Genomic DNA, 27,929 nt, shown 5'->3' with positions numbered 1-27,929 from the left:
CGCCGTATAAATAAAGCAGCCAGGAATAATGGCTGACATAGTATAGCCCCATCTTTTAAAATGTCCTTAAATGTCCTTTACAATGAATTATAAACTGACATAAAACTTCTTCCAATTCTTTTCTACAGTGAATTAGTCACGACAGCAATGGCCACTATATCACTGGCTTATGTCCCAAGACAATGACAGATGGTTTGGTGAACCTTCGAGAAATGACACACATATGGATGCTGAGTGAGAACAGGCTGGCCGTGCCTTTCCCTACTCTTCCGCTCACTTTCACTAGATGAAGAAAATGGAACATTAAAAACGGGTCTGCACCTCAAAGGTCTCAGGCCTTAACCTACTTGCCTGCGCGAAGTTTGCTGATCTCAGCCAGGACAGTGGTAAGCCATTATAATTGGCTTTGAAGAGAAGAAAATAGCCCAGTAATGCCAATGAACTGAGCAATATCTGTCCGACAGAGTGATCCATAAACACAAGAAAAAGTTTGCTCAGAACAGAAAATTTAACAACATAACATTAGTCACTAAAGCAAGGTCAAACGTGACATTATCTATTCCTTCCAAATACCAAAGATCTACTCAGGTTTTGAGTTACAGAAAAAAAAAAGATCAGTACTGTAGTAAGCTTCTACATTTTTATTAACTCGAATATTTTATTATACCTTTACAAAACAGCATTAAACGTATCTATCCTCTGTTTTAAAGATGGCACCGGATGCGCACTGGGTAGGACGTTTTTTGCTGGCGGGTTCCTGGGCGGACGCTAAATTGGGCAATATGTTCGAAAGTTCCTCCCGGGATGCTAGCACAGCATTGCACGATGATTGAAGTTATCCAAACGTTGAAAACATCGGGCAGGTGCCAAGTTTTAGCGCCGCCACAAAACCACTGCTGAAAGTTTTGTGACCAAAATATAGTTTTTGCGCCCCATCCAGGCGCTAAACGGGGCGCAAATGAGCCAAAAATCCAGCCCATTATGTTGGAAGTTGCTTCTTCCATGACACTTATGAATAGAGGGAACAGAAAATGGGACTTTATCCCATAACCTAATAAATCATGGTCAGTATTACACATGGGAACCATTAATTTGATAAGATGTAAATAATTCTACATGGGAACCAAACTGCCACATGAACTGTGGAATGGTCATACAGAAAACACCCATGGCTAGAGTTGTGTTTCCCCAACAGCTCTAGGGCCCGCTGCTTGTAGGAAATCAGCTCTTTTGTGCCAGGTATGCTTCTCTGGTCACCTGCCTTTCAACTTGTATTAAGAGTCCGTTTCTACTGAAACGAGATTGAATGCATTAGGTGAATGTTAGCATTTGAAGCCTGTCTCCCAGGTGCCACCAGGCAGTTGGTTATAAATCTGCTGTTAGCATTATGTGAAAGTAGAAGAATATTTTTTTATGCAGCTGCATGGAAGTCAGCATGCAAGTGAGGATGCCAACATATGTAACAGGGTGAAGTGATAGGGAGCCCTTGAACCATAGTGCAATATGAAAGAGAACTTATACTCCAAGTAATAATAATGGGTTATCAGTGTGTTGATGCCCAAGAGAAAAAAGGGACAGTGGCAGTTGTCTTACCTTGTCATGGCTTGTCAAGTCATTGAACTTTTTCTTGCAGTGGTCTGCTGTTCTGGGAGTGAGTTGGCACTCAATGCCAGAGCCACTTTCCTCCATGTGTTTCATATAACACTTTGGTGGTCTTTCTCTCCTTTTGCAATTCAGCTATAAAGGGTCTGAAGGTCAGACTTTCTGAAGTTCTTTGATCTTTACTGCCTCCATGGCATGTACTGTTCCCTTCTTTGGATCACTCAGGCTGCTCGTCCAATTGAATCAATTCTTATAAAATTTCCGAAAATTTCTAGTAAGGAAATAAGGAGACAAGCTGACACTCAAGCCACTCGGGTACAATAATCAGTACTTACCGGCTGCTCCTGCACTTTTAGAGCTGAATCATTTTAAAGGCCGATGAAGAGGCTTCCCTATTACCCAGAGTGCAGTACTCCTGTGCTACATGGGAGTTGTGCTGTTGGTGTGCCAATGGCTTTATAAATGAGCTTGCCTTGCGGGGTTAATGCTGCAATGCATGGGCAGGCAGAAATCCCAAGTCTAGAGTGCAACTATAGAGTGACTGGTCCTGCAGATTGTCAGCACCAAAGTAAATAGGTTGCACAAAGATTTTGGTGCAGTTAGTTGCATTATGTAATTTGATGAAGTAATGAAGCAGCAGATTTTGTGTCATTCTAGCGCATCCAGGCCACTCGGGACACACATAGGGCACCCGACCATCCCATGAGGCCAGGAATCCTGATTGGCATCAGCCTGCTTCAGTAACGGTTGCCTGGGCTCCCCTCCTGAGAGAGAATATCAGGCACCAATCGGCAACTCCCCCCCACCCCCCATCCTTTTTTGTAAAGGAACCTGTTTTCTTTGGAATAGAGGAGGCTGAGGGGAGATTTAATTGAGGTGCATCGGGAACCTCGTTAGCGCAGTAGGCAGCGCGTCAGTCTCATAATCTGAAGGTCCTGAGCTCGATCCTCACACGGGGCACAAATTTTAAGTCATCCCCATTTCGAGGGACTGCCTATGATGATGATGATAAAATTATGAGGAGCCTAGATAGAGTGGATAGGAAGGGCCCATTTCCCTTACAGAGAGGTCAATAACCAGTGGGCATAGATTTAAAGTATTGGTAGGAGGTTTAGAGGGGAATGGAGGGGAAATTTCTTGGGGGTCTGAAAGTCACTGCCTGAAAGGGTGGTATAGGCAGAAACCCTCACCACATTTAAAAAATACTTGGATGTGCACTTGAAGTGCCATAACCTACAAGGCTACGGACCAAGAGCTGTAAAGTGGGATTAGGCTGGGTAGCTGTTTTTTGGCCAGCACAGACACGATGGGTCGAATGGCCTCCCTCTGTGCCGTAAATTTTATGAACATAACAGTTCTGTTGGTTATGTACTTTAGGGATCCAAATCACATCCAATACATGGACCTCAGTGAGCCCTACAATTGCCATTCTGCGTGTACTGGCTGATGATCCCTCAATTGGCATTTTGCAGGCTGGGGGTGCAAGAATACCGTGTGTCAATGCCCCATGTTTAGGGTGGGCAGAGGATTTGTGCCCCGCCCCCCCTCCCCAACAAAGGCCACACAGAACTCCTAGGCCAGGCTGGAATTCTGGCCAGAGTGCCCTGTATGGGGCACAAAGATTTCTGGCCCCAGATTCTGAATACAGCAGTAAACAAAAAGTTTTGCATCATTTGTAAACTAGATACACAAACGCTACATTATAAAGAGCAAAAGAAAAACACTGCATGCAAAAGAAAGACAGAGAATGTTGTGGAGTTACAGTCAGTTTTATTTCCAAGGATGAAAGTGATAAATTCATGCCTGATGGCGTGGTTGACTTTTCTAGACAACAGCCCTATATGTTTCAGAACAGTGACACTGTCTATCAGCAGTGCCAAACTGCACCAAGTGTCTAGGCAATGGAATATCTGATACAATGACCGGAACGAGTTGGAAGGCACACACGACAGGTTGCATCAGGTTCTAGCTAACGCCAGTAAGTGGCATTTCTTGTGGAAGCAGCATACCACCTCATGGGAGAATCTGGTACTGCAGTCATCTTGACCAGCAGCAACTGTGTCCTTTGTCAACTGAGCAAACAAGGTGCTGGAAGTTTTGGAGGATGTCCAGTGTTTTCCCTCGCATGCACTGATTTCCACACCACCTCTGGTATGCCATGCAAGCAAGTCAGTCACTGAACATTAATCTGCTCACCTCTATTTGACTTGCCTCATTTTGAAGCAAAATGCACATCATTACAGAAATCGGGTCCAGACAAATTTGCTCCAATTTCAAATCAATTTTACACAATACAAATCATCCTCTTTCCTCCACATCTTGGCTTCACGATTCCAGATTTGGGGGAAGGGGTGGGAGGAGGATTTTACCGCTACTGGAAAATTCCTCGGAACACGACAGGTTCTTTGTCGCAGCTGTTTTTATTCTTTAAACAATGCAGACTTATGGGCTTCGTTCAGCGTTTGCAGCTTGCATGACAACTGATCAATAGTTATAAATACCAGAAATCAACCAATACCAGATTCCCAGGTTACCAAACTGACAGCAAGGATACTGGATGAGAAGGGATAGTTAAAGCAAGTGATTCTCTGCTTTTTGTTGCACTTGGTCTTCAGGATTGCACAACCAAAGTACCAATAAAGTTAAGTCTCAGTGGCAACCTGATAATAATCAGACCAATGTACCGTATACATGTTTTTAAGTTCCATTTAATACACCTGTAGGATAATGAGTAGTGTTTATGAGAATAACCTATAATCTAAATACTGTAGATTTGAGATTAAAACAGATTAGCCAAATGAATCATGAAGCAATTCCTTTACAATGAATATACGAGAGAACAATTAACATTCCCATACAAGTCACTGGAAATGCTCCTAGCTATATGGATACTTAAAGGGTAATTTTTCTTCATGCTCCCAGTAGGGAGCTTCATCCACTAAGGATGCATAACAAGAATTCAGATGCACAGTGCTCAGGGTTTTCTTACCATTATTTGAAAGCAGTGCAAGGTTGCAAAATTAACCCGTGGTGACAGTGGGAAATATTTTTAAAAATTAATTTGTGGGATGTTGTTGCTGGCTGGCTGGCAAGGCCAGCGTTTATTGTCCATCCCTAATTGCCCTTGAGAAGGTGATGGTGAGCCTCTTCTTGAACCGCTGCAGTCCATGTGGTGATGGTACTCCCACCATGCTATGGTATTGGTTGATCCCTAACAAATACCCAAAACTGCTCCACAGGGCAGAGGATTTGCATTTTATATGGTGCAGTGTAGAAAATGCTTTTTAAAAGTTACATTATACAGAAATAAAATGAAATATGGCTAAGGCACTTAACACTTCAAATTTTTAGCATGAGATATTAGAACATGTAACCAGATCATTTGCAAAGAGAATACAGTCTGAACTGAAAACAGTTACAATATTATTACAAAATAACTAACCTTAACCTTGCCTAAAACATTAAATACATTGTATTTTGCATATAAATCTGTACAAAACATACGCTCCTTTGTTTTTGAGAATGATAACTTGTATCCACAAAACATGTACAGGAATCAGGTGTTGTAGCTTTACAGACATTTTAGTAGCAAGTATGATTTACAAGATATACCAGAGCTTATTATTACATAAAAAAAAACGAAATACACACACAAATAAAAAAAAATCATGTGTTTTCTTTACTTGAGATTTTCAATAATGTATCTGTCCTTTGTTTAGCACTGGTTAGACCTGTGGGATGATTCACAACATGGTCATGTTATGCGCAAGACTTTTGAATTTGAATGTAATCTTCAAGAAACTATTTGGACAACTCATTTGCCACACTGAGATGTACAGGTGTGTGTGTTAATTTTGTACACATTATGCTCCTTAAATTACAAGCTGTAACATTGATGTAGAAAATCTTACTGGAACTTTAAAGAAAGTAATTTGGTTCCACCAGTGACTCACCGAGATTACTCAAGTGAGCTGCTGGGCCATATTTGTTCCAGAATTGACCCCATTTCCTTGCTATGTGAGCTGATCTCAGTGGGGGCAAGTAGTAGGAGCTCTGCAATTGGCATCAGTGACCCTGGGTTAGGGAGAGAAAAGAGGCCAGAGTTTGCACTCCATGCCCAGCAGCATCTGCTGGAAGTTCATTGGGCGAGGGCAGGATCGGGCTCACCTATGCTGCTCCTTTGTTGAATGGCTTGCCAGCACTCAGGTTTGAACAGGGAAAATGACGACCTCGACTAGGTATGGGAGAGTGCCTGGAGTCATAGCCCAACATGGAATCAACGCCTTCAAGAGAGGAACCGAGGGGAGATTAGAAAATTGGTGAGGGAAAAAAAAGTGAATTTAATTCATGTTCAGGGCAGCTGAGGTAAATGTTCAAAGCAAAATAATAATAAAATTAAAGTGCATCCGTAAGCTAAAAGCATCCTTTAAAAAAAAACTGCCAAGTAAAGAATTCTGTATTAAAATCCAATTCTGAAATAATCAAAATAATATACATCCTGTTTTATTGCAAATTTCTGTTGCTCCCTTCTTGTTACATGAAGTTTTCCATTGGATGTCCTCAAACATTGAACAGATAAAGTGAAGGTTACGATTGATTCAACTTTTGAACAGTTTTTAGTTATTTTTGTTTGTTCTGGTTTGAACCTCCCTCAGACTGCATTCTACAAAGAAATTCTTAAGTTTTCTTTTAAATTGGTTCTTTGTCAACAATTTCGAAAACAAAGCACAGAACATTAATGTAACTCAAGGTGCTAAAGTACATTTAATCGAGTGAGCTGAGACAACAGCTGATACTGCACAACATGTTACTGCCATCTTATCATATCAGTAGTGGAACAGCTTACTTGAGGCCATGGAAGCATTTTCAAATAGGATGATACCATTTCAGGCCCATATTCAGGAATCAAAACTTTAGAAGATTACAGTTTTAATAAATGACCCACTTAAATGCATTTTTTTTTTTAAAGAGATTTAGGCAGTGGATTCACTTAAAGCTAAGCTTTTATGTGTAAACCAATGGGTATATTCCACAATTTGGCAAAAGCTGCAAGAGTCAGAGGATAAACTTATCTACTATCATTTTTGCCGTTGGCATGTTATGATTTTAGACACCAACAATGATTGTTTAGGCTAAGACTTTATCTGGACTGTTTGTTTTAAACTTCAGAATTTCACTCCAGAAGTCCTTCACGAGTAAGAAAACCTGGAAAAAGTATGGGTTTTGTATAGAAGGAGACCCCCTGAAAGTCAGTTACTTCACGTATTGAATGCACAGATATATCCAGATAAAGCTGGGTTGGGAAGGGACATATATCTTCAATATTTAAAGAACAGCAGCTGGAAACAGGTGGAAGACAGAAAGCAACATGCTGTGATTGCTAAGTCACAGGTAGTGCATGCTTTCTGTTTGGAAGGGTGGAAGGGAGCAAAGTGCAAGTTGATGATCAGCATTGTGTGGCAGGATCCAGCTTACTGTTCTCCTCCAACTTCTAATATGAACTGAATGTCACCCATGCATTCCATTGAGTGGGCACCCATTGGAATGCAGGCTGACCCCAAGCAAATGCAGTTCCAGCAATTCCATCAAGCTGCTGCTGTGAGATACACTTCATTTGTTATCTAGGGCTCCGGGAATCCATCTGCCTGCCTTCTGATCCTACACTGGGATCTATCCACATTTTTACTGAGGCCAGTCAGAACTTAACACACAATCTGTCTGTATATCCTTTGCACACAGGCCAATAACTCAGTCCAATATCAAACAAAACCTTTCACCTACAGAAATTAAATTTAGTGAAGTTTTACATTAACCAAAATATGAAGTTTGAGATGCATCAAATTCTGACTTTGTAAATGGGCGACGCTACACTTGTGAAATTTAATTTGCCTCGCCTTTATAATGCAATAGCCAACTAGAATTCAAAAGGAATTATTGAGATATAATCAAGTTAGCAAAAGGAATGATCTATTTTGACATCATTGGCTTGGTAATTATCTAGGCAGTTTGAACATCAGCAGTGAAATGTGGATCTTTGTGTTCGAGTTAGTTCCTCCCCAGTGTGGGTTCAAATCTCACTCCAGGGATTTGAGCACCTAAATCTAGGCTGACATTCCAGTGCAGTGCTAAGGGAGTGCTACACTGTCGGAGGTGCCGTCTTTTAGATGAGACGTTAAACCGAGGCCCCGTCTGCTCTCTCAGGTGGATGTAAAAGATCTCTTGGCACTATTTCGGAGAAGAGCAGGGGAGTTATAGGCGGTGTCTTTGCCAATATTTATCCCTCAATCAACATAACAAAAAACAGATTATTTGGTCATTATCACATTGCTATTTGAGGGAGTTTGCTGTGCGCAAATTACAACAATGACGACACTTCAAAAGTACTTCAGTGGCTGTAAAGCATTTTGAGTTGTCCGGTGGTCGTGAAAAGCGCTATATAAATGTAAATCTTTCTTTTCTCCCATATATTTCCACTTCCTGTGTTACTACCTTCTGTTGTCCTTCCCTCCTCCTTCCAAAAATGTGTTTATGACCAGGAAGGAACAGTAAGAGAGTTCTGACCGAATAAGGATAACTTTTACAAATTTGCATTCCTGGTATGGAGGTTTGCTCACTGGCAGCGTATATCAGGAATTCGGGAGTACAGTTTTCTTGATTTTCCATCTGTTAAAATTAATGGATGGAAAAATGACGCATGCCTGAATTGCCAGTAGATGCTCCTGTGAAAGGGAAACTATGGGCCAGGCGTGCAAGTTTGTAAAGTTATCGCTGCAGTTCTTTTACACAATGAAATCAGTTATCACTTTTTTTAAAAACTGAAAATGATTACAATTCATTGAAATATTTTCCTTACATCTCCATCTCAGGGGAGGTGTGAACACATGGACCTGACTGGTAATGACAACGCAATGATAGTTAAAAAAAAGGAAAATAAGCACAAATTTAAAAAAAAAGAGAAATATTTGTAGATTTAATTTAAAGAGATGTGCTCAGAAATTATGTTGTGCAATATCAGAATCAGAATGCTTAATGCGTGGGTATAAAACTACTTTGTATGCTGTTTGAACAGACATTACCCATTTAAAATAAATGTGCTAAATAAATGGACAAGATAATTTCATACAAATGTGCTCAGTGGCTCCATGTTAATATTGCACAGTGTTATTTCTAGTATTCAGTGAAAAAGAACTGATAGTTATAAACAAGAGGTGATAATAGTACAATCCTATTGGTACATTTTCATTAATACGTGGGAAACCTCAGTCCATTATAGTGCTAACCGCCTGCTGGCTTGCAGGAATGCATCCAAATTTCAAAATAACCACCATCACATTTAACCACTAATTGCAATTCATTTTTCCGCAAAGATTTCAAGAAGTAACGTGGCCGATTTTCACTTGCTGTGTCTGGCATTAATGGGGCGGTAACCGCCTTAAAATGGCATCGGTCGCTTTACCGCCCTATTAACCCGGATGATGTGGCTGGTGTCGTTTTGAAAAGGGCCCATCACCGGTTGCCCAAAGTGTCCACCATTTTCAAGCTTATTTCAATGTGTAACTCGGGGTCCTAGGACCCTGACTGTCATTTCAAGTTGGAAATAGCGGAGTGTGTGCAGTGCACACTCCGATCATTTCCACTGGCCAGCTTTATTCTGAATGAAGCCAGTGCCTTACAATGGTGGACACCTCTTTGCTGCCGGCTTGCGTGGCCAGCTGAGATGCCCCAAAGGTCAAAATCGACTTCAATGATTTTTGTGGCATTAGGAGCTGTACTTTGCTACGTTAATACAATACGGAAGAGTAATTATCATGTGCAGAGATATGTAGTGACCGAATAGCAGTACTGCACTATATTTTCTCCAACTCCCTGATCTCTGGGACTTTGAGCATGAATATCTAATTGGACTCCTTTTGAAACCCGAGATATAACAAGTGTACCAAAATGCACAGCAACTTTTAAAAATAGGAATCATTTTATTTTAAAAACAATAAGCACGTGAGCATTACCTGTTCTTACTATTAGTCCCTCCTGTTTAAAACAACAAATACTTCAGAGCAATGTGTAATGAGCAATAATTTACTTCTTTTAATCTGTTGCAAAAGCAGATGAAGATTCTGATATTTATCACTATCTTGCTGTCAATTATTTCAAAGCCATTCAGGTATCTTCAAGTAACATAACGGCTTCATACAGTCTTATTAATCTTAACCCACTGTTTGCTACTTCCACTTTGTATTGCCTCTATCTTTTTTCAAATGTAATCATTTCCAATTTAATCAAGCACTTTTTAGTCAGACATAAATTATAGATATAGATGCTAGACTAGTGGATTTGTAGAGCCCTAGTGTATCACTGAACACTTACTCTCACTTATATAACAAAATTGATAATCCCAAGTAAGATAAACATGTTTTTTTCCTTAAAATAAATCACCAAGTGCTTCCTCATCCCTTCCCAGGCGAAAGTGTTCAGATTCTTACTGATGTCCTGCTTCTGTTTCTGGTATACAGTCATTAGGATTCTGGGAAAGTATGTAGCCTGGTAAACAGATGCATTTATATGATCCCTCTGTGTTCTCACAGTTTGCATTCCTGCAGAGTGGTATGCTGTCACTCAGATCCTCACATTCATTAATATCTGAAATGCAGTAAAGAGGATAAATAGTCATTTCAACTCATTGAGAAATATTTTGTACATAAGAAATAGGAGCAGGAGTAGGCCATGCAGCCCCTTGAGCCTGCTCTGCCATTCAATATGATGCTGATCTTCTACCTCAAATCCACTTTCAAACTCTATCCCTATATCCCTTGAGGCGATAAGGTTTTAGTTTCTGGGGAGTGACTTTTTTATGGAATACATAGGTTTTTATTTTTCACCAATTTTCTCCTGAAGCACTGACTACTTGCTGTGATGAGTGTCCTTGGAGAGAGTGTTGCCTACTATTTGACACAACAACCTAATAGGTCAAGTTTGATCTCATCCTCACCTCATGCCTTTATACGATCAGGAGGAGAAAACCATGACCCCTCTCTAACCTAGGGGTGCTGAGGACAATTCTCAAAACCCTACAATACGCTGCTGAGATCAGTCAACACTGTATTTCTCTTTAACAATTAATTTGCTGGTTGATACAGAGAGATAGAGCTTGATCCTTTGACCTAGGGAATAGGAGTTAAATCTAATCCAGGCAGAGAATTAGGGTTTACTCTTATGGTCTCTAGTCAAATATTAAAGCAGAGATGCCCAACAGTGTTAGAACAAGTGCAAGCACAGGTGATGCAACACCTGCCCTTTTACCTCCGCCCTTCCCACTGTTCAGGGCCCCAAACTCTCCTTCCAGGTGAAATAGTGATTTATTTGTATTTTTTACAATTTAGTATACTGTATTCGCTGCTCACAATGCGGTCTCCTCTACATTGGGGAGACTAAATGCAGATTTAGCCTGAGAGTGTGACCCTGATCTTCAGGTCGCCTGTCACTTTAATGCTCCACTCCACTTCCAATCTAACCTCTCTGTCCTTGGCCTCTTGCACTGTTCCAATGAAGCTCAATGTAATTTTGAGGAATAGGCACCTCATCTTTCAATTAGGCACTTTACAGCCTTCTGGACTCAACATCGAGTTTAACAATTTCAGACCGTAACTACTGCCCCTATTTTTTCACATGGCAGCTGTGGATGATTCTGCCATTCCCATTTACACCTACTCTGGACCCATCTTATGTCTCTTTACCTGGCCCATTACCATCTCCTTTAGCTTTGTACTATCATCCCTTTTGTCATTTAATCATTTCTGCCTTCCACCCGATCACAGACCTTCCCTTTTGTTCTTTCCTGCCCTCCCCTCTTTCCCTGCCCCGGCACTTGCTTAAAACCTGTTCCATCTCGAACTTTTTCCAGTTCTGACGAAAGGTCATCGACCTGAAATGTTCACTCGGTTTCTCTTTCTATAGATGCTGAGTATTTTCAGCAGTTTCTGTTTCTATTTCAGGTTTCCAGCATCCGCAGTATTCTGATTTTGTATTAGCGTTAGAGCACAGGTTTATAACTGTTTCGGTCATGCATTAGCTCACTACAACAGCTTCTTAATCCGCCTGGCATCTTCTTTTTGTTCAGAGGAAACTTTCACTTGAAGAAAACAGCATTCATCCTATGGCAGGGGGGGGGGGGGGTTGATGGTTGCGGGGCAGTATCAATGAGGACCGGTTCCATTCAGCAGAAGTGATAAAATCAGAAAGCAGAACTGATAAAAGCCACAGAGAAGTCTGCAGCCCACACACCCAGCTGACAGAGAATAGGCAGTGGTCAGCGGTAAAAGTGAAATGTGAAGTAGGGAATTAAGGTTGTACACTCTTCAGAATCAGATGTCAACATCTAAGTTGCAATAATCCAAGCCAAAGCTCCAGGGTCTGCTTAGGAGCTCCAAAGTGGCACGATGAGGGTGCTTTAATCTTCCACCTATGGAGAAGGTGGCAGCATTTACCCTGACCGATTCTGTGGTGGTTGATGGTTGTCCACTGTTTGCGGGGAAGGTTTGATCATTCAGGTTGTACTGTGGGGTTCTCTATAAGGAATCCATTCCGTACATCGCAGTTCTTCCAAGCATCTCGCCATCGGGTCATCAAGGCTGAGGGGAGATCGCTGAAGGGCTTCGGCAACGGTCCAAAATGGCCTTCCAGATTTGAAACAGGTTGTGGCAGGGTGTTCAAGTTGGCTTGGATCAGCATGTCTTTGCTGGTATTCTCTGGAGACTGGTGGGGTAAACACCAGCTATAAGCATAGGACGACCATCAGAACAGATGCCATTGCATCCCACTTGAAACAAACATCAAAGGCTCCGGTGGACAAAGAATTTCAACGGCAGACAAAGCATCAGTTACAACAAACTTGATGACAACACCAAGATCGTCAACTATGTCTGATCCAATCACCTTGGACAAACTAAACGCAGCCCCATTGACAACCAAATCGGGAAAAGCTGCTGGTCCAGATGGTGTTTACCCACAATTCTTAAAAGCACTGGGACCCAAAGCGAAGAGATGGTTGATGAGTTTCTTCTCTGAGGTACTGATAACTGGTAAATTTCACCTATTTAGAGGGAGACTAAAATAATTGTCCTCCTGAAGCAGGGGTAGGATGCTTGTGAAGCCTCCAGCTACTGCCCGATCTCCTCACTTTGTACTTGTTATAAAGTGCTGGAGAGGCTAGTGCTCCACAGACTAGCCCCCATCATTGAGCCAACCATTCCCGAGGAGCAAGTGAGCTTCCAGAGCAGCCATAACCGCTGCGAGCAAGTGCTAGCTTTAACAACGCACATCGAAGCAAGCTTCCAGCGCCAGCTCAAGACCACCGTAGTGCTTGTGGACCTGTCGGTGACGTATGGCACAGTATGGAAGCAGGGGCTGCTTTTCAACCTCTCCGCCATTTTACCCCGCAGAACAATGATAGAAACATAGAAACATAGAAAATAGGTGCAGGAGCAGGCCATTCGGCCCTTCGAGCCTGCACCGCCCTTCAATGAGTTCATGGCTGAACATGCAACTTCAGTACCCCATTCCTGCTTTCTCGCCATACCCCTTGATCCCCCTAGTAGCAAGGACTTCACCTAACTCCTTTTTGAATATATTTAGTGAATTGGCCTCAACAACTTTCTGTGGTAGAGAATTCCACAGGTTCACCACTCTCTGGGTGAAGAAGTTTCTCCTCATCTCGGTCCTAAATGGCTTACCCCTTATCCTTAGATTGTGTCCCCTGGTTCTGGACTTCCCCAACATTGGGAACATTCTTCCTGCATCTAACCTGTCCAACCCCGTCAGAATTCTAAATGTTTCTATGAGGTCCCCTCTCATTCTTCTGAACTCCAGTGAATACAAGCCCAGTTGATCCAGTCTTTCTTGATAGGTCAGTCCCGCCATCCCGGGAATCAGTTTGGTGAACCTTCGCTGCACTCCCTCAATAGCAAGAATGTCCTTCCTCAGGTTAGGAGACCAAAACTGTACACAATACTCCAGGTGTGGCCTCACCAAGGCCCTGTACAATGTAGCAACACCTCCCTGCCCCTGTACTCAAATCCCCTTGCTATGAAGACCAACATGCCATTTGCTTTCTTAACCGCCTGCTGTACCTGCATGCCAACCTTCAATGACTGATGTACCATGATACCCAGGTCTCGTTGCACCTCCCCTTTTCCTAATCTGTCACCATTCAGATAATAGTCTGTCTCTCTGTTTTTACCACCAAAGTGGATAACCTCACATTTATCCACATTACACTTCATCTGCCATGCATTTGTCCACTCACCTAACCTATCCAAGCCGCTCTGCAGCCTCATAGCATCCTCTTCGCAGCTCACACTGCCACCCAACTTAGTGTCATCCGCAAATTTGAAGATACTACATTTAATCCCATCGTCTAAATCATTAATGTACAGTGTAAACAGCTGGGGCCCCAGCACAGAACCTTGCGGTACCCCACTAGTCACTGCCTGCCATTCTGAAAAGTCCCCATTTACTCCTACTCTTTGCTTCCTGTCTGACAACCAGTTCTCAATCCATGTCAGCACACTAGCCCCAATCCCATGTGCTTTAACTTTGCAAATTAATCTCTTGTGTGGGACCTTGTCGAAAGCCTTCTGAAAGTCCAAATATACCACATCAACTGGTTCTCCCTTGTCTACTCTACTGGAAACATCCTCAAAAAATTCCAGAAGATTTGTCAAGCATGATTTCCCTTTCACAAATCCATGCTGACTTGGACCTATCATGTCACCTCTTTCCAAATGCACTGCTATGACATCCTTAATAATTGATTCCATCATTTTACCCACCACCGATGTCAGGCTGACCGGTCTATAATTCCCTGTTTTCTCTCTCCCTCCTTTTTTAAAAAGTGGGGTTACATTGGCTACCCTCCACTCCATAGGAACTGATCCAGAGTCAATGGAATGTTGGAAAATGACTGTCAATGCATCCGCTATTTACAAGGCCACCTCCTTAAGTACTCTGGGATGCAGTCCATCAGGCCCTGGGGATTTATCGGCCTTCAATCCCATCAATTTCCCCAACACAATTTCCCGACTAATAAGGATTTCCCTCAGTTCCTCCTCCTTACTAGACCCTCTGACCCCTTTTATATCCGGAAGGTTGTTTGTGTTCTCCTTAGTGAATACCGAACCAAAGTACTTGTTCAATTGGTCTGCCATTTCTTTGTTCCCCGTTATGACTTCCCCTGATTCTATGTTTATCTTTACTAACCTTTTTCTCTTTACATATCTATAGAAACTTTTGCAATCCGTCTTAATGTTCCCTGCAAGCTTCTTCTCATACTCCTTTGTCCTCCTCTGCTGAGTTCTAAATTTCTCCCAGTCCCCAGGTTCGCTGCTATTTCTGGCCAATTTGTATGCCACTTCCTTGGCTTTAATACTATCCCTGATTTCCCTTGATAGCCACGGTTGAGCCACCTTCCCTTTTTTATTTTTATGGCAGACAGGAATGTACAATTGTTGCAGTTCATCCATGCGGTCTCTAAATGTCTGCCATTGCCCATCCACAGTCAACCCCTTAAGTATCATTCGCCAATCTATCCTAGCCAATTCACGCCTCATACCTTCAAAGTTACCCTTCTTTAAGTTCTGGACCATGGTCTCTGAATTAACTGTTTCATTCTCCATCCTAATGCAGAATTCCACCATATTCTGGTCACTCTTCCCCAAGGGGCCTCGCACAACGAGATTGCTAATTAATCCTCTCTCATTACACAACACCCAGTCTAAGATGGCCTCCCCCCTAGTTGGTTCCTTGACATATTGGTCTAGAAAACCATCCCTTATGCACTCCAGGAAATCCTCCTCCACTGTATTGCTTCCAGTTTGGTTCGCCCAATCTATGTGCATATTAAAGTCACCCATTATAACTGCTGCACCTTTATTGCATGCACCCCTAATTTCCTGTTTGATGCCCTCCCCAACATCACTACTACTGTTTGGAGGTCTGTACACAACTCCCACGAACATTTTTTGCCCTTTGGTGTTCTGCAGCTCTACCCATATAGATTCCACATCATCCAAGCTAATGTCCTTCCTAACTATTGCATTAATCTCCTCCTTAACCAGCAATGCTATCCCACCTCATTTTCCTTTTATTCTATCCTTCCTGAATGTTGAATACCCCTGGATGTTGAGTTCCCAGCCCTGATCATCCTGGAGCCACGTCTCCGTAATCCCAATCACATCATATTTGTTAACATCTATTTGCACAGTTAATTCATCCACCTTATTACGGATACTCCTTGCATTAAGACACAAAGCCTTCAGGCTTGTATTTTTAACACCCTTTGTCCTTTTAGAATTTTGCTGTACAGTGGCCCTTTTTGTTCTTTGCCTTGGGTTTCTGTGCCCTCCACTTTTCCTCATCTCCTTTCTGTCTTTTGCTTTTGTCTCCTTTTTGTTTCCCTCTGTCTCCCTGCATTGGTTCCCATCCCCCTGCCCTATTAGTTTAACTCCTCCCCAACAGCACTAGCAAACACTCCCCCTAGGACATTGGTTCCGGTCCTGCCCAGGTGCAGACCGTCCGGTTTGTACTGGTCCCACCTCCCCCAGAACCAGTTCCAATGCCCCAGGAATTTGAATCCCTCCCTGCTGCACCACTGCTCAAGCCACGTATTCATCTGCGCTATCCTGCAATTCCTGCTCTGACTAGCATGTGGCACTGGTAGCAATCCCGAGATTACTTCTTTTGAGGTCCTACTTTTTAATTTCGCTCCTAGCTCCTTAAATTCGTTTCGTAGGACCTCATCCCTTTTTTTACCTATATCGTTGGTACCAATGTGCACCATGACAACTGGCTGTTCTCCCTCCCTTTTTAGAATGTCCTGCACCCGCTCCGAGACATCCTTGACCCTTGCACCAGGGAGGCAACATACCATCCTGGAGTCTCGGTTGCGGCCGCAGAAACGCCTATCTATTCCCCTTACAATTGAACCCCCTATCACTATCGCTCTCCCACTCTTTTTCCTGCCCTCCCGTGCAACAGAGCCAGCCACGGTACCATGAACTTGGCTGCTGCTGCCCTCCCCTGATGAGTCATCCCCCCCAACAGTACCCAAAGCAGGGGTCCCCTGTGGTCATCCCCCTGTTTTGCAGGGGCATGACCACAGGGGACCCCTGCACTACCTTCCTTGCACTGGTCTTCCTGCTGGTCTTCCATTCCCTATCTGGCTGTGGACCCTTTCCCTGCGGTACGACCAACTCGCTACACGTGCTACTCACGTCATTCTCAGCATCGTGGATGCTCCAGAGTGAATCCACCCTCAGCTCCAGCTCCGCAACGCGGTCCGTCAGGAGCTGGAGGCGGATACACTTCCCACACACGTAGTCGTCAGGAGCACTGGTGTTGTCCCTGAGTTCCCACATGGTACAGGATGAGCATAACACGTGACCGAGCTGTCCTGCCATGACTTAACCCTTAGATAGGCAACAACAATGCTAAAGTTTACTCACTGTTATAGAAGAGTAAAAAGAAAAACTACTCACCAATCACCAGCCAATCACTTACCCCCTTGGCTGTGACGTCACCTTTCTGTTTCTTTTTCCTACTTTTTTGCCTTCTCCCTGTAGCTGCACCGGCTCGCCTTTTATAGGCCTCAACAACGGACCTCCTCGACGCTGCTTCCGACTGCCACCGACACTGGGCCCCGGACTCCCTGCTGTGCCTTTTATAGGCCTCAACAACGGACCACCTCGATGCTGCACCCGACTGCCACCGACACTGGGCCCCGGACCAGTTGATGCATCTTCTCAACTCCATGCTTAGCAACTGACGTTTCCGTGTGTACTCTGGCACCCAGAAGAGCAGATATAGGGCATTGAACAACAGACTCCCCAAAGGGTTCTGTGCTGGTACCCGTTTTATTCAACGTTTACACCAGTGACCTGCCCGAAACAGACTCCAGTATGATTGTATATGCTGATGACAGTGCCTTGGCCACGCAAAACACAAATCTGTCCATCACCGAAGAGACCCTGACCAGGATAGTGGTCTACTTACACCGATGGCGATTCTGGTCAAACCCGCAAAAACCATCACCTTGACATTCCACGTCAACACCCATTGACCAAACCAAGCTTTGAAAGTCTCCTTTTGCAGCGCAGAGATAAACCATGCCCAAAAAACCCTCCCATTTAGGAGTCATGCTTGATCGCACCCTGTCATATAGACAACATCTCCAGAGCCTTGGGTTTTACACTGAAGCAAATGTTTACTCACCTTCACAAGTCATTTTTGTCATATCAAGCTCAAATCCATCAAAACAATCGCAGGTGTATCCTTCCCGCACTCGAACACATCGCCCGTTTTCACAGCCATTCAGAATGCCACACTCTTCTGCTTGTAAGCCCTCAAAGCTACTGGAGCGGTCTGAGAAAATAAGATCAAAAGTACTGAATAGTGCCAAAGATGTTAAAAAAAAATTGCATTTATATAGCGCCTATCAGACGTTTCAAAGCGCTTTACAGCCAATGAGTACTTTTTGAGTGTAGTCACTGTTGTAATGTAGGAAATGCGACACCCAACGCGGCAGCCAACTTGCGCACAGCGAGCTCCCACAAACAGCAATGTGATAATGACCAGATAATCTGTTTTTTGTTATGTTCATTGAGGGATAAATATTGGCCAGGACACTTGTTATATATGTGGACTTGTATTTATTCTGTACAGTCATCAGAGGCTCATATCCCGAAGTCCCAAGTGATCCCATAATCCCTTGGGAGCACAGGTATTTAAGAAGGCTTCACAGGTTGGAGGGGCACTCTGAATACCTGCAATAAAAGACTAAGGTCACACTTTATTTGAGCTCACTTTATTTGACACTTTCTCCATACACAACAACTGGCGACGAGATACAGATAGAACCCAAAGATGCAGAGAACAGTGGGCATTCTGGAGAAATTCTCGGAGGGAGATGATTGGGAAACTTTAGTGGAGCCATTCGACCAATACTTCGTGGCCAACGAGCTCGATGGGGAAGAGAGCGCTGCCAAACGTAGAGCGATCCTCCTCATCGTCTGTGGGGCACCAACGTATGGCCTCATGAAGAATCTGCTCACTCCAGCGAAACCCACGGAGAACTTGTACGACGATTTGTGCACACTGTTCTGAGAGCATTTGAACCCGAAGGAAAGCGTTCTGATGGCGAGGTACTGGTTCTACACCTACAAAAGGTCTGAAGGCCAGGAAGCGGCGAGTTATGTTGCCGAGCTGAGATGCCTTGCAGGACATTGCGAATTTGAAGGACATTTGGAGCACATGCTCTGTGACTTTTTCGAACTTGGTATTGGCCACGAAACCATACTTTGCAAACTTTTGACTGTAGAGACCCCAACCTTGAGTAAGGCCATAGCGATAGCCCAGGCGTTCATTGAAACCAGTGACGTTACGAAGCAAATCTCTCAGCACACAAGTGCTGCTACAAGTACTGTGAACAAAGTGATGTTGTTTTCGAATCGTCACGTACAGGGCAGGTGACACATACCTGCAGCTACACGTCCACAGATGTCTCAGAGTCCACCATTAAGGGTGATGAATGCAAGGCCATTAACAACTTGTTGGCGCTGTGGGGGTGATCATAGTTTCCATTCATGCCGATTCAAAGGATACGTTTGCAAGGGCTGTGGAACAATGGGACACCTCCAACGAGTGTGCAGGCGAGCTGCTAAGCCTGTTAAACCTGCAAACCACCACGTTGCAGAGGAGGACAGATCCACGGAGGATCATTATGAACCAGAGCCTCAGATAGAGGAGGCAGAGGTACATGGGGTGCACACATTCATCATGAATTGTCCCCGAGAATGCTGAATGTTGAACTAAATGGGCCCCCGGTGTCAATGGAGCTGGACACGGGAGCGAGCCAGTCCACCATGAGCAAAAAGACTTTCGAAAGGTTGTGGTGCAACAAGGCCCCAAGGCCAGTCTTAACTCCAGTTCACACGAGACTAAGAACTTACATTAAAGAACTGATTCTTGTAATCGGCAGTGTTACCGTAAAGGACTCCTATGATGGAGCGGTGCACAAGCTACCATTCTGGGCGGTACCGGGCGATGGTCCCATGCTGCTCAGCAGGAGCTGGCTGAGAAAGATACGCTGGAACTGGGATGACGTCCGAGCGTTATCGCCCACTGACGACACTTCGTGTGCCCAGGTCTTAAACAAATTTCCTTCGAACCAGGCATCGGGAAATTCCAAGGAGTAAAAGTGAAGATCCACCTAATTCCGGGGGCATGACCCATCCATCACAAGGCGAGAGCAGTACCGTACATGATGAGAGAAAGGGTAGAGATCGAGCTCGACCGGCTGCAACGAGAGGGCATCATTTCACCGATCGAGTTCAGTGAGTGGGCCAATCCTATTGTCCAAGTCCTCAAGGGAGATGGCACCGTCAGAACCTGTGGCGATTACAAAGTAACTATCAATCGTTTCTCCCTGCAGGACCAATACCCACTACCAAAAACCGATGAACTCTTTGTAACGCTAGCGGGAGGAAAGACGTTCACGAGGCTGGATCTGACTTCAGCCTACAAAGGTCTTTTTGTTTAGAACAGATGCCCGTTTGGAATCCAATCAGCGGCGGCGATATTCCAGAGAAAGATGGAAAGTTTACTGAAGTCGGTCCTGCACACCGTGGCCTTCCAGGACGACATCTTGGTCACAGGTCGGAAAAGAGTCGAGCACCTGCAGAACCTGGAGGAGGTTCTTAGTCGACTCAACCGCGTGGGGCTCAGGTTAAAATGCTTGAAGTGCGTTTTCCTTGTGCCTGAAGTGGAGTTCCTGGGAAGGAGGACTGCAGCGGACGGCATCAGGCCCACCAACGCGAAGACGGAGATAATCGAGAACGCACCTGATGGTGCTGTGGTCGTTTCTGGGACTCTTGAACTACTTTGATAACTTCTTACCGGGTCTCAGCACACTGCTAGAACCACTGCATGTCTTACTACGAAACGAGGGCGAATGGGTTTGGGACAAAAGCCAAGAAAATGCCTTTGTAAAAGCGAGAAAATTGTTATGCTCAAACAAATTGCTTGTGTTGTATGATCCATGTAAGCGTTTGGTACGAGCATGTGATGTGTCGTCATCTGGCGTCAGGTGTGTATTGCAGCAAGCTAATGATTTCGGGAAACTGCAACCTGTTGCTTATGCATCCAGGAGTCTGTCTAAGGCCGGGAGAGCCTACAGCATGATTGAAAAAGAAGCATTAGCATGTGTCTATGGGGTAAATAAAATGCATCAATATCTGTTTGGGCTAAAATTCAAATTGGAAACTGACCATAAGCAACTTATATCCCTGTTTTCCAAGAGTAAAGGGATAAATACCAACGCATCGGCCCGCATCCAGAGATGGGCACTCACGTTGTCCACATACAACTACGCCATCTGCCACACGCCAGGCACAGAAAACTGCGCCGATGCTCTCAGTAGGCTGCCATTGCCCACCACAGGGGTGGAAATGGCGCAGCCCACAGATCTAGCCATGGTTATGGAAGCATTTGAGAGTGAGCAATCACCCGTCACTGCCCGGCAGATCAAAACCTGGACAAGCCAGGACCCCTTATTATCTCTAGTCAAAAGCTGTGTGCTTCACGGGAGCTGGTCCAATGTCCCAGTGGAAATGCAGGAAGGGATAAAGCCGTTCCAGCGGCGCAAAGGTGAAATGTCTATACAGGCAGACTGCCTTCTGTGGGGCAATCGAGTAGTGGTCTTCAAGAAGGGCAGAGACACCTTCATCAATGACCTCCACAGTACCTACCCAGGCATCGTAATGATGAAAGCGATAGCCAGATCCCACATGTGGTGGCTCGGTATCGATGCGGACTTAGAGTCCTGCGTTCACAGATATAATACATGCTCGCAGTTAAGCAATGTACCCCGCTAAGTTTATGGTCTTAGCCCTCCAAACCGTGGTCTAGGGTATACGTCGACTATGCAGGCCCGTCCTTGGGTAAAATGTTCCTTGTGGTTGTAGACGCGTACTCAAAGTGGATTGAATGTGAGATAATGTCGGCTAGCACGTCCGCTGCCACCACTGAAAGCCTGCGGGCCATGTTTGCCACTCACGGCTTACCCGATGTCGTGGTGAGCGACAATGGGCCATGTTTTATCAGTGCTGAATTCAAAGAATTCATGACCCGTAGCGGGATCAAACATGTCACATCTGCCCCGTTTAAACCAGCGTCCAATGGTTCGGCAGAGGGAGTAGTGCAAACTATCAAGCAAGGCTTGAAGAGGGTAACTGAAGGCTCGGTGCAGACTCGCCTATCCCGAGTCCTGCTTAGCTACCGCACGAGACTCCACTCATTCACTGGGATCCCACCTGCTGAACTGCTTCAACAAAGTGCATACCATGACAACGCAAATGTGTCACGCAAGATTGAAGTTAATGATCCTGTATTTCTATCAAATTACGGGACAAGGTTCCAAGTGGCTTCCTGGCACTGTCGTGGCCAAAGAGGGGAGCAGGGTGTTTCGGGTCAAACTTTCAAATGGACTCATTCACCGGAAACACTTGGACCAAATCAAACTCAGATTCACGGACTATCTTGAGCAACCCACTTTGGACCCGACCTTTTTTGATCCCCCAACATACACACCAGTGGCAACTGACACCACGGTTGACCAAGAAGCAGAACCCATCATCCACAGCAGTCCTGCAGGGCCCAACACACCAGGCAGCCCAGCAAGGAAGCTACACAGCAGCCCAGCGAGGGCCCAACAAATGATTCAACAACACCAGCTTTCACACCGAGACGATCAACCAGGGCAAGAAGGGCCCCAGATTGACTCACATTGTAAATAGTTGCACTATTGACTTTGGGGGGGGCGGGGGGATGTTGTTATGTATGTGGACTTGTATTTACTCTGTACAGCCGCCAGAGGGCTCATATCCCAGAGTCCCAAGGGATCCCATAATCCCTTGGGAGCACAGGTATTTAAGAAGGCTTCACAGGTTGGAGAGGCACTCTGGAGACCTGCAATAAAAGACTAAGGTCACACTTTACTTTGAGCTCACAGTGTTCAGTCTGACTCTTTCTCCATACACAACAACACCGGGTTAAACTCCCCTGCTCTTCTTCGAAATAGTGCCATGGGATCCTTTACTTTCACCCGAGAGAGCAGACAGGGCCTTGGTTTAATAGAATAGATAAGGGAGAACCAGCGGATGCAGTGTATTTGGATTTTCAGAAGGCCTTTGATAAAGCCCACATAAGAGGTTAGTATGCAAAATTAAAGCACAAAGGATTGGGGGTAATGTACTGAAAATTGGTTAACTGACAGGAAACAGAGAGTGGGAATAAACGGGTCTTTTTTGGGGTGGCGGGCAGTGACTAGTGGGGTACCACAGGGATCAGTGCTTGGGCCCCAGCTATTCACAATATATACAAATGATTTGGATAAGGGAACCAAGTGTAAACTTTCCAAGTTTGCTGACGACACAAAGTTAGGTGGGATTGTGAGTTGTGAGGAGGATGCAAAGACCCTGCAAGGCGATTTAGATAGGTTGAGTGAGTGGGAAAACACATGGCAGATGCAGTATAACGTGGATAAATGTGAAGTTATCCACTTTGGTAGGAAAAATATAAAGACAATATTATTTAAATGGTGATACCTTGGGAAATGTCGATGTACAAAGGGACCTGGGTGTCCTTGTACACCAGTCATTGAAAGCAAATATGTAGGTGCAGCAAGCAGTTAGGAAGGCAAATGGTATGTTGGTCTTCATTGCAAGAGGTTTTGAGTACAGGAGCAAGGTGTCTTACTACAGTTATACAGGGCCTTGGTGAGACCACACCTGGAGTATTGTGTGCAGTTTTGGTTTTCTTACCTAAGAAAGGATATATACTTGCCATAGAGGGAGAACAGCAAAGGTTCACCAGACTGATTCCTGGGATGGTAGGATTGTCATATGAGGAAAGATTGGGTCGACTAGGCCTGTATTCACTAGAGTTTAGAAGAATGAGAAGGGATCTAATTGAAACGTATAAAATTCTGACTGGGTTGGATAGACTGGATGCGGGGAGAATGTTTCCCCTGGCTGGGAAGTCTAGAACAAAGGGTCACAGTCTCAGGATACGGGGTAAGAAATTTAGGACCGAGATGAGGAGAAATTTTTTCACTCAGAGGGTGGTGAACCTGTGGAATTCTCTGCCACAGAAGGCTGTGGACGCCAAGTCACTGAATATATTTAAGGAGACAGATTTCTAGACATAAAAGGCATCAAGGGGTATGGGGGAAAGGCAAGAATATGGTGTTGAGATCGAGGATCAGCCATGATCATATTGAATGACGGTGCAGGCTCGAAGGGCCAAATGGCCGACTACTGCTCCTATTTTCTATGTTAACATGTTAACGTCTCATTCAAAAGATGGCACCTCTGACAGTGCAGCACTCCCTCAGCACTACACTGGAGTGTCAAGCCTCAATTTTTATGCTCAAGTCCCTGGAGTGGGATTTGAACCCACAACCTTCTGACTCAGAGGCAAGTGTGCTACCCACTGAGCCACAGCTGATACTGAGAAACGACAACTAGAAAAGCTTCTGGCATTCCCAGTATTAAACAATACCATCTTCGAACTGAGAATGCCAGCTCCCACTGAGTTCTGACCTGCACACCAGCCCTAATGCTGAATTCTCCTCTGCATCCCACTGAAATACCACTGATTCCGGTCACTGACCCACTGTGATGGATATGACAAGGGCCGGCCAATTGTATTAAAAAAAAAAGTGAAATATTTGAAATTAAGTAAACATTACCAGATTCAACAATTACAATAGCGTGCCCTATAGATAGGCTGTTTCTGTTCCCAATGTCACTTACATCTGCTGTCAGTTTTGAGGGGACTGTCTCCTAACTCTATGGCTCTCACTTCGTCTGTCGTCAGCCGCCATCTCCTTCCTCATCCTGAACACCTCATGATTCATCCAGTTTAAATACAGCCTTCTTCACAACCCGAAGCTCCTTCCTAACTGTATTGTGCTCTGCATTACCATCAATTTTCCCAAGTAAAAACAACAACTTGTATTTATATAACCCCTTTAACATAGTAAAACATCCCAAGGCGCTTCACAGGAGTGTTACAGGACAAAAAATTTGACAACGATCCACATAAGGAGAAATTAGGGCAGGTGAAAGAGGTAGGTTTTAAGGAGCAAAGAGAGGTAAAGGAGGAAAGAGAGGTAAAGAGGAGGAGAGGTTTAGGCAGGGAGTTCCAGAGCTTGGGGCCGAGGCAACAGAAGACACGGCCACCAATGGTTGAGCGATTATAATCAGTGATGCTCAAGAGGGGAGAGTTAGAGGAGCGCAGATATCTCGGGGGGTTGTGGGGCTGGAGGAGATTACAGAGATAGGGAGAGTCAAGGCCTTGGACGGATTTAAAAGCAAGCATGAGAATTTTGAAATCAAGGCGTTGCTTAACTGAGAGTCAGTGTAGGTCAGCGAGCACAGCGGTGATGGGTGAGCGGGACTTGGTGCGAGTTAGAACATGAGCAGCCGAGTTTTGGATGACCTCAGGTTTACGTAGGGTAGAATGTGGAAGGCCAGCCAGGAATGCATTGGAAAAGATCAGTATGGTTTCTGTTTTACCTCTAGACTCTTTTCCTTTTCAGCATCTATACTCGAACAGTGTTTTATCAACTGGCACAGACTAGTTCCCTTTATGAGGCATGATGTTTTATACCTAATCAACAATTCTTCCACCAAATGAATAAATGAACAAATGACCTGTCTTTCCCTGGCAGGCATGACTTAATCCAATAACAAATGGAAAATATGGAAATATTTAATAACAAAATAAGAAGTTCCTTGAATACAGTGTCCTTAGAAATAATAGAGATAAAAAGGTTGAAATCAATTCTGTAAATTTTCCACAGAATGTTCCCTCCTTGACACACTCAGCCCACAATTTGCAGATCTTACTGAATCAGAGAAAAATACAGCATTCATTTTAAGTGTAGCTATTATATCAGAGAACCTCTTTAAATTAACTCATTTATTCTCAGAGTGTGTAACTGTGCAGTGTAAAATAATAGTTACATATATAGGCCCCAAGTTTCCACATGATTTGCTCCTGATATTTAGGAGCAACCGGTGTAGAACGGAGTATCTTAGAAATCGGAATTCTCCACATTTAGTTTGCTCCAGTTCTAGTCAGTTAGAACAGTTTCACTTTGGAACAGAATTTTTTTTTCAAAAGAGGGCGTGTCCGACCACTTACGCCTGATTTCAAAGTTTCGTGAAAACTTACTCCAAACTAACTTAGAATGGAGTAAGTGAAGATTTTTGTACGCTCGAAAAAACCTTGTCTGCACTTTAGAAAATCAGGCGTAGGTTACAAATCAGGCGTAGGGAATGGGGGGGGGGGGGTTTAAAGGGAAGTTTACAAACATTAAACACTTCAGTTTTACAAATAAAGAGCCATCATCAATAATAAATGATAAATATATCAATAAATCAACCAATAAATCAATCAAAAAAATTAATAAGAAATAATTTTTTTTTTAAATCAATAAATAAAACATTTTCTACTTACCGACTGCAGCACCGGGAGCCCTCCAACAGCGTGCTGGAATGCCCCCCTCAGTGTGTCTCTGTCAGTGTCTCTATCTCTCTGTCTGTCTGTGTGGCTCTCATTCTCTGTCTGTCAGTGTCTGTGTTTCTGACAGCGAGGGGAGGGGGAGGAGGGGGGTAGAGGGGGAGAGAGAGGGGAGCAGAGGGAGGGAAGGGGGAGGGAAGTGGGAGAAGGGGGAGGGATGGGGGAGAAGGGGGAGGGGGGAGGGATGGGGAGAAGGGAGAAGGGGAGGGGGAGAAGGGGGGAGAAGGGGATAAAGGGGAGAAAGGAGATGGGGGGGAAAGGAGATGGGGGGGAAAGGAGATGGGGGGGAAAGGAGATTGGGGGGGAAAGGAGATTGGGGGGGGAAAGGAGATTGGGGGGTGGGAGAAGGAGATTGGGGGGGGGAAGGAGATTGGGGGGGAAGGAGATTGGGCAGGAAAAGGAGATTGGGGGGGAAGGAGATTGGGGGGGGAAGGAGATTGGTGGGGGAAGGAGATTGGGGGGGGGAGGAGATTGGGTGGGAAGGAGATTGGGCGGGGGAAAGGAGATTGGGGGGGAAAGGAGATTGGGGGGAAAAGGAGATTGGTGGGGGAAAAGGAGATGGGGGGAAAGGAGATGGGGAAAGGAGATTGGGGGGAAAGGAGATTGGGGGGAAAGGAGATTGGGGGTGGGAGAAGGAGATTGGGGGGGGAAGGAGATTGGTGGGGGAAGGAGATTGGGGGGGAGGAGATTGGGGGGGAAGGAGATTGGGGGGGAGGAGATTGGGGGGGAAGGAGATTGGGGGGGGAAGGAGATTGGGGGGGGAAGGAGATTGGGGGGGAAGGAGATTGGGGGGGGAAGGAGATTGGGGGGGGAAGGAGATTGGGGGGGAAGGAGATTGGGCGGGGAAAGGAGATTGGGGGGGAAAGGAGATTGGGGGGAAAAGGAGATTGGTGGGGGAAGGAGATGGGGGGAAGGAGATGGGGGGAAAGGAGATGGGGAAAGGAGATTGGGGGGAAAGGAGATTGGGGGGAAAGGAGATTGGGGGTGGGAGAAGGAGATTGGGGGGGGAAGGAGATTGGTGGGGGAAGGAGATTGGGGGGGGAGGAGATTGGGGGGGGAAGGAGATTGGGGGGGGAAGGAGATTGGGGGGGGAAGGAGATTGGGGGGGAAGGAGATTGGGCGGGGAAAGGAGATTGGGGGGGAAAGGAGATTGGGGGGAAAAGGAGATTGGTGGAGGAAGGAGATGGGGGGAAAGGAGATGGGGGAAAGGAGATTGGGGGGGAAAGGAGATTGGGGGGAAAGGAGATTGGGGGTGGGAGAAGGAGATTGGGGGGGGAAGGAGATTGGTGGGGGAAGGAGATTGGTGGGGGAAGGAGATTGGGGGGGAAGGAGATTGGGGGGGAAGGAGATTGGGGAGGGAAGGAGATTGGTGGGGGAAGGAGATTGGGGGGAAGGAGATGGGGGGAAAGGAGATTGGGGGGAAAGGAGATTGGGGGTGGGGGAAGGAGATTGGGGGGGGGAAGGAGATGGGGGGGAAAGGAGATTGGGGGGGGAAAGGAGATTGGGGGGGGAAGGAGATTGGAGGGTGGAGAAGGAGATTGGGGGGGGGTGGGGGGGAAGGAGAAGGGGGAGGAAGGCTGAACGGGCCGGGCCCGAGACTTCAGGCAGGGCCCGTCCCCAGCACCAGATTTACAGGTAGGTGGCGTTGGGTCGGGTCGGGGGGGTGGTGGGAGGGAGGTCGGTTCAGTTCGGGT

General features: G+C 45.2%; 1 protein-coding gene across 2 annotated transcripts in view; it reads right to left on the bottom strand.

The window, feature by feature from the left end:
- Nucleotides 1–8,702: 8,702 nt before the first annotated feature.
- Nucleotides 8,703–27,929, bottom strand: part of LOC139263461 (latent-transforming growth factor beta-binding protein 2-like) — an 857,891-nt gene continuing 838,664 nt past the window's right edge. For both annotated transcript variants that reach the window (XM_070879584.1, XM_070879586.1), the window contains 2 exons: nucleotides 17,863–18,012; nucleotides 8,703–10,239 (listed from right to left, as the gene is read on the bottom strand). In XM_070879584.1, the coding sequence (XP_070735685.1) occupies nucleotides 10,079–10,239; nucleotides 17,863–18,012 (311 nt within the window). In that variant the 3' untranslated portion in view covers nucleotides 8,703–10,078. The remainder of the gene's footprint in view (nucleotides 10,240–17,862; nucleotides 18,013–27,929) is intronic.

This window comes from Pristiophorus japonicus, chromosome 4, assembly GCF_044704955.1.
Source record: "Pristiophorus japonicus isolate sPriJap1 chromosome 4, sPriJap1.hap1, whole genome shotgun sequence".
Classification (NCBI taxonomy): domain Eukaryota; kingdom Metazoa; phylum Chordata; class Chondrichthyes; family Pristiophoridae; genus Pristiophorus; species Pristiophorus japonicus.
This window is presented reverse-complemented; position numbering and strand designations above follow the sequence as displayed.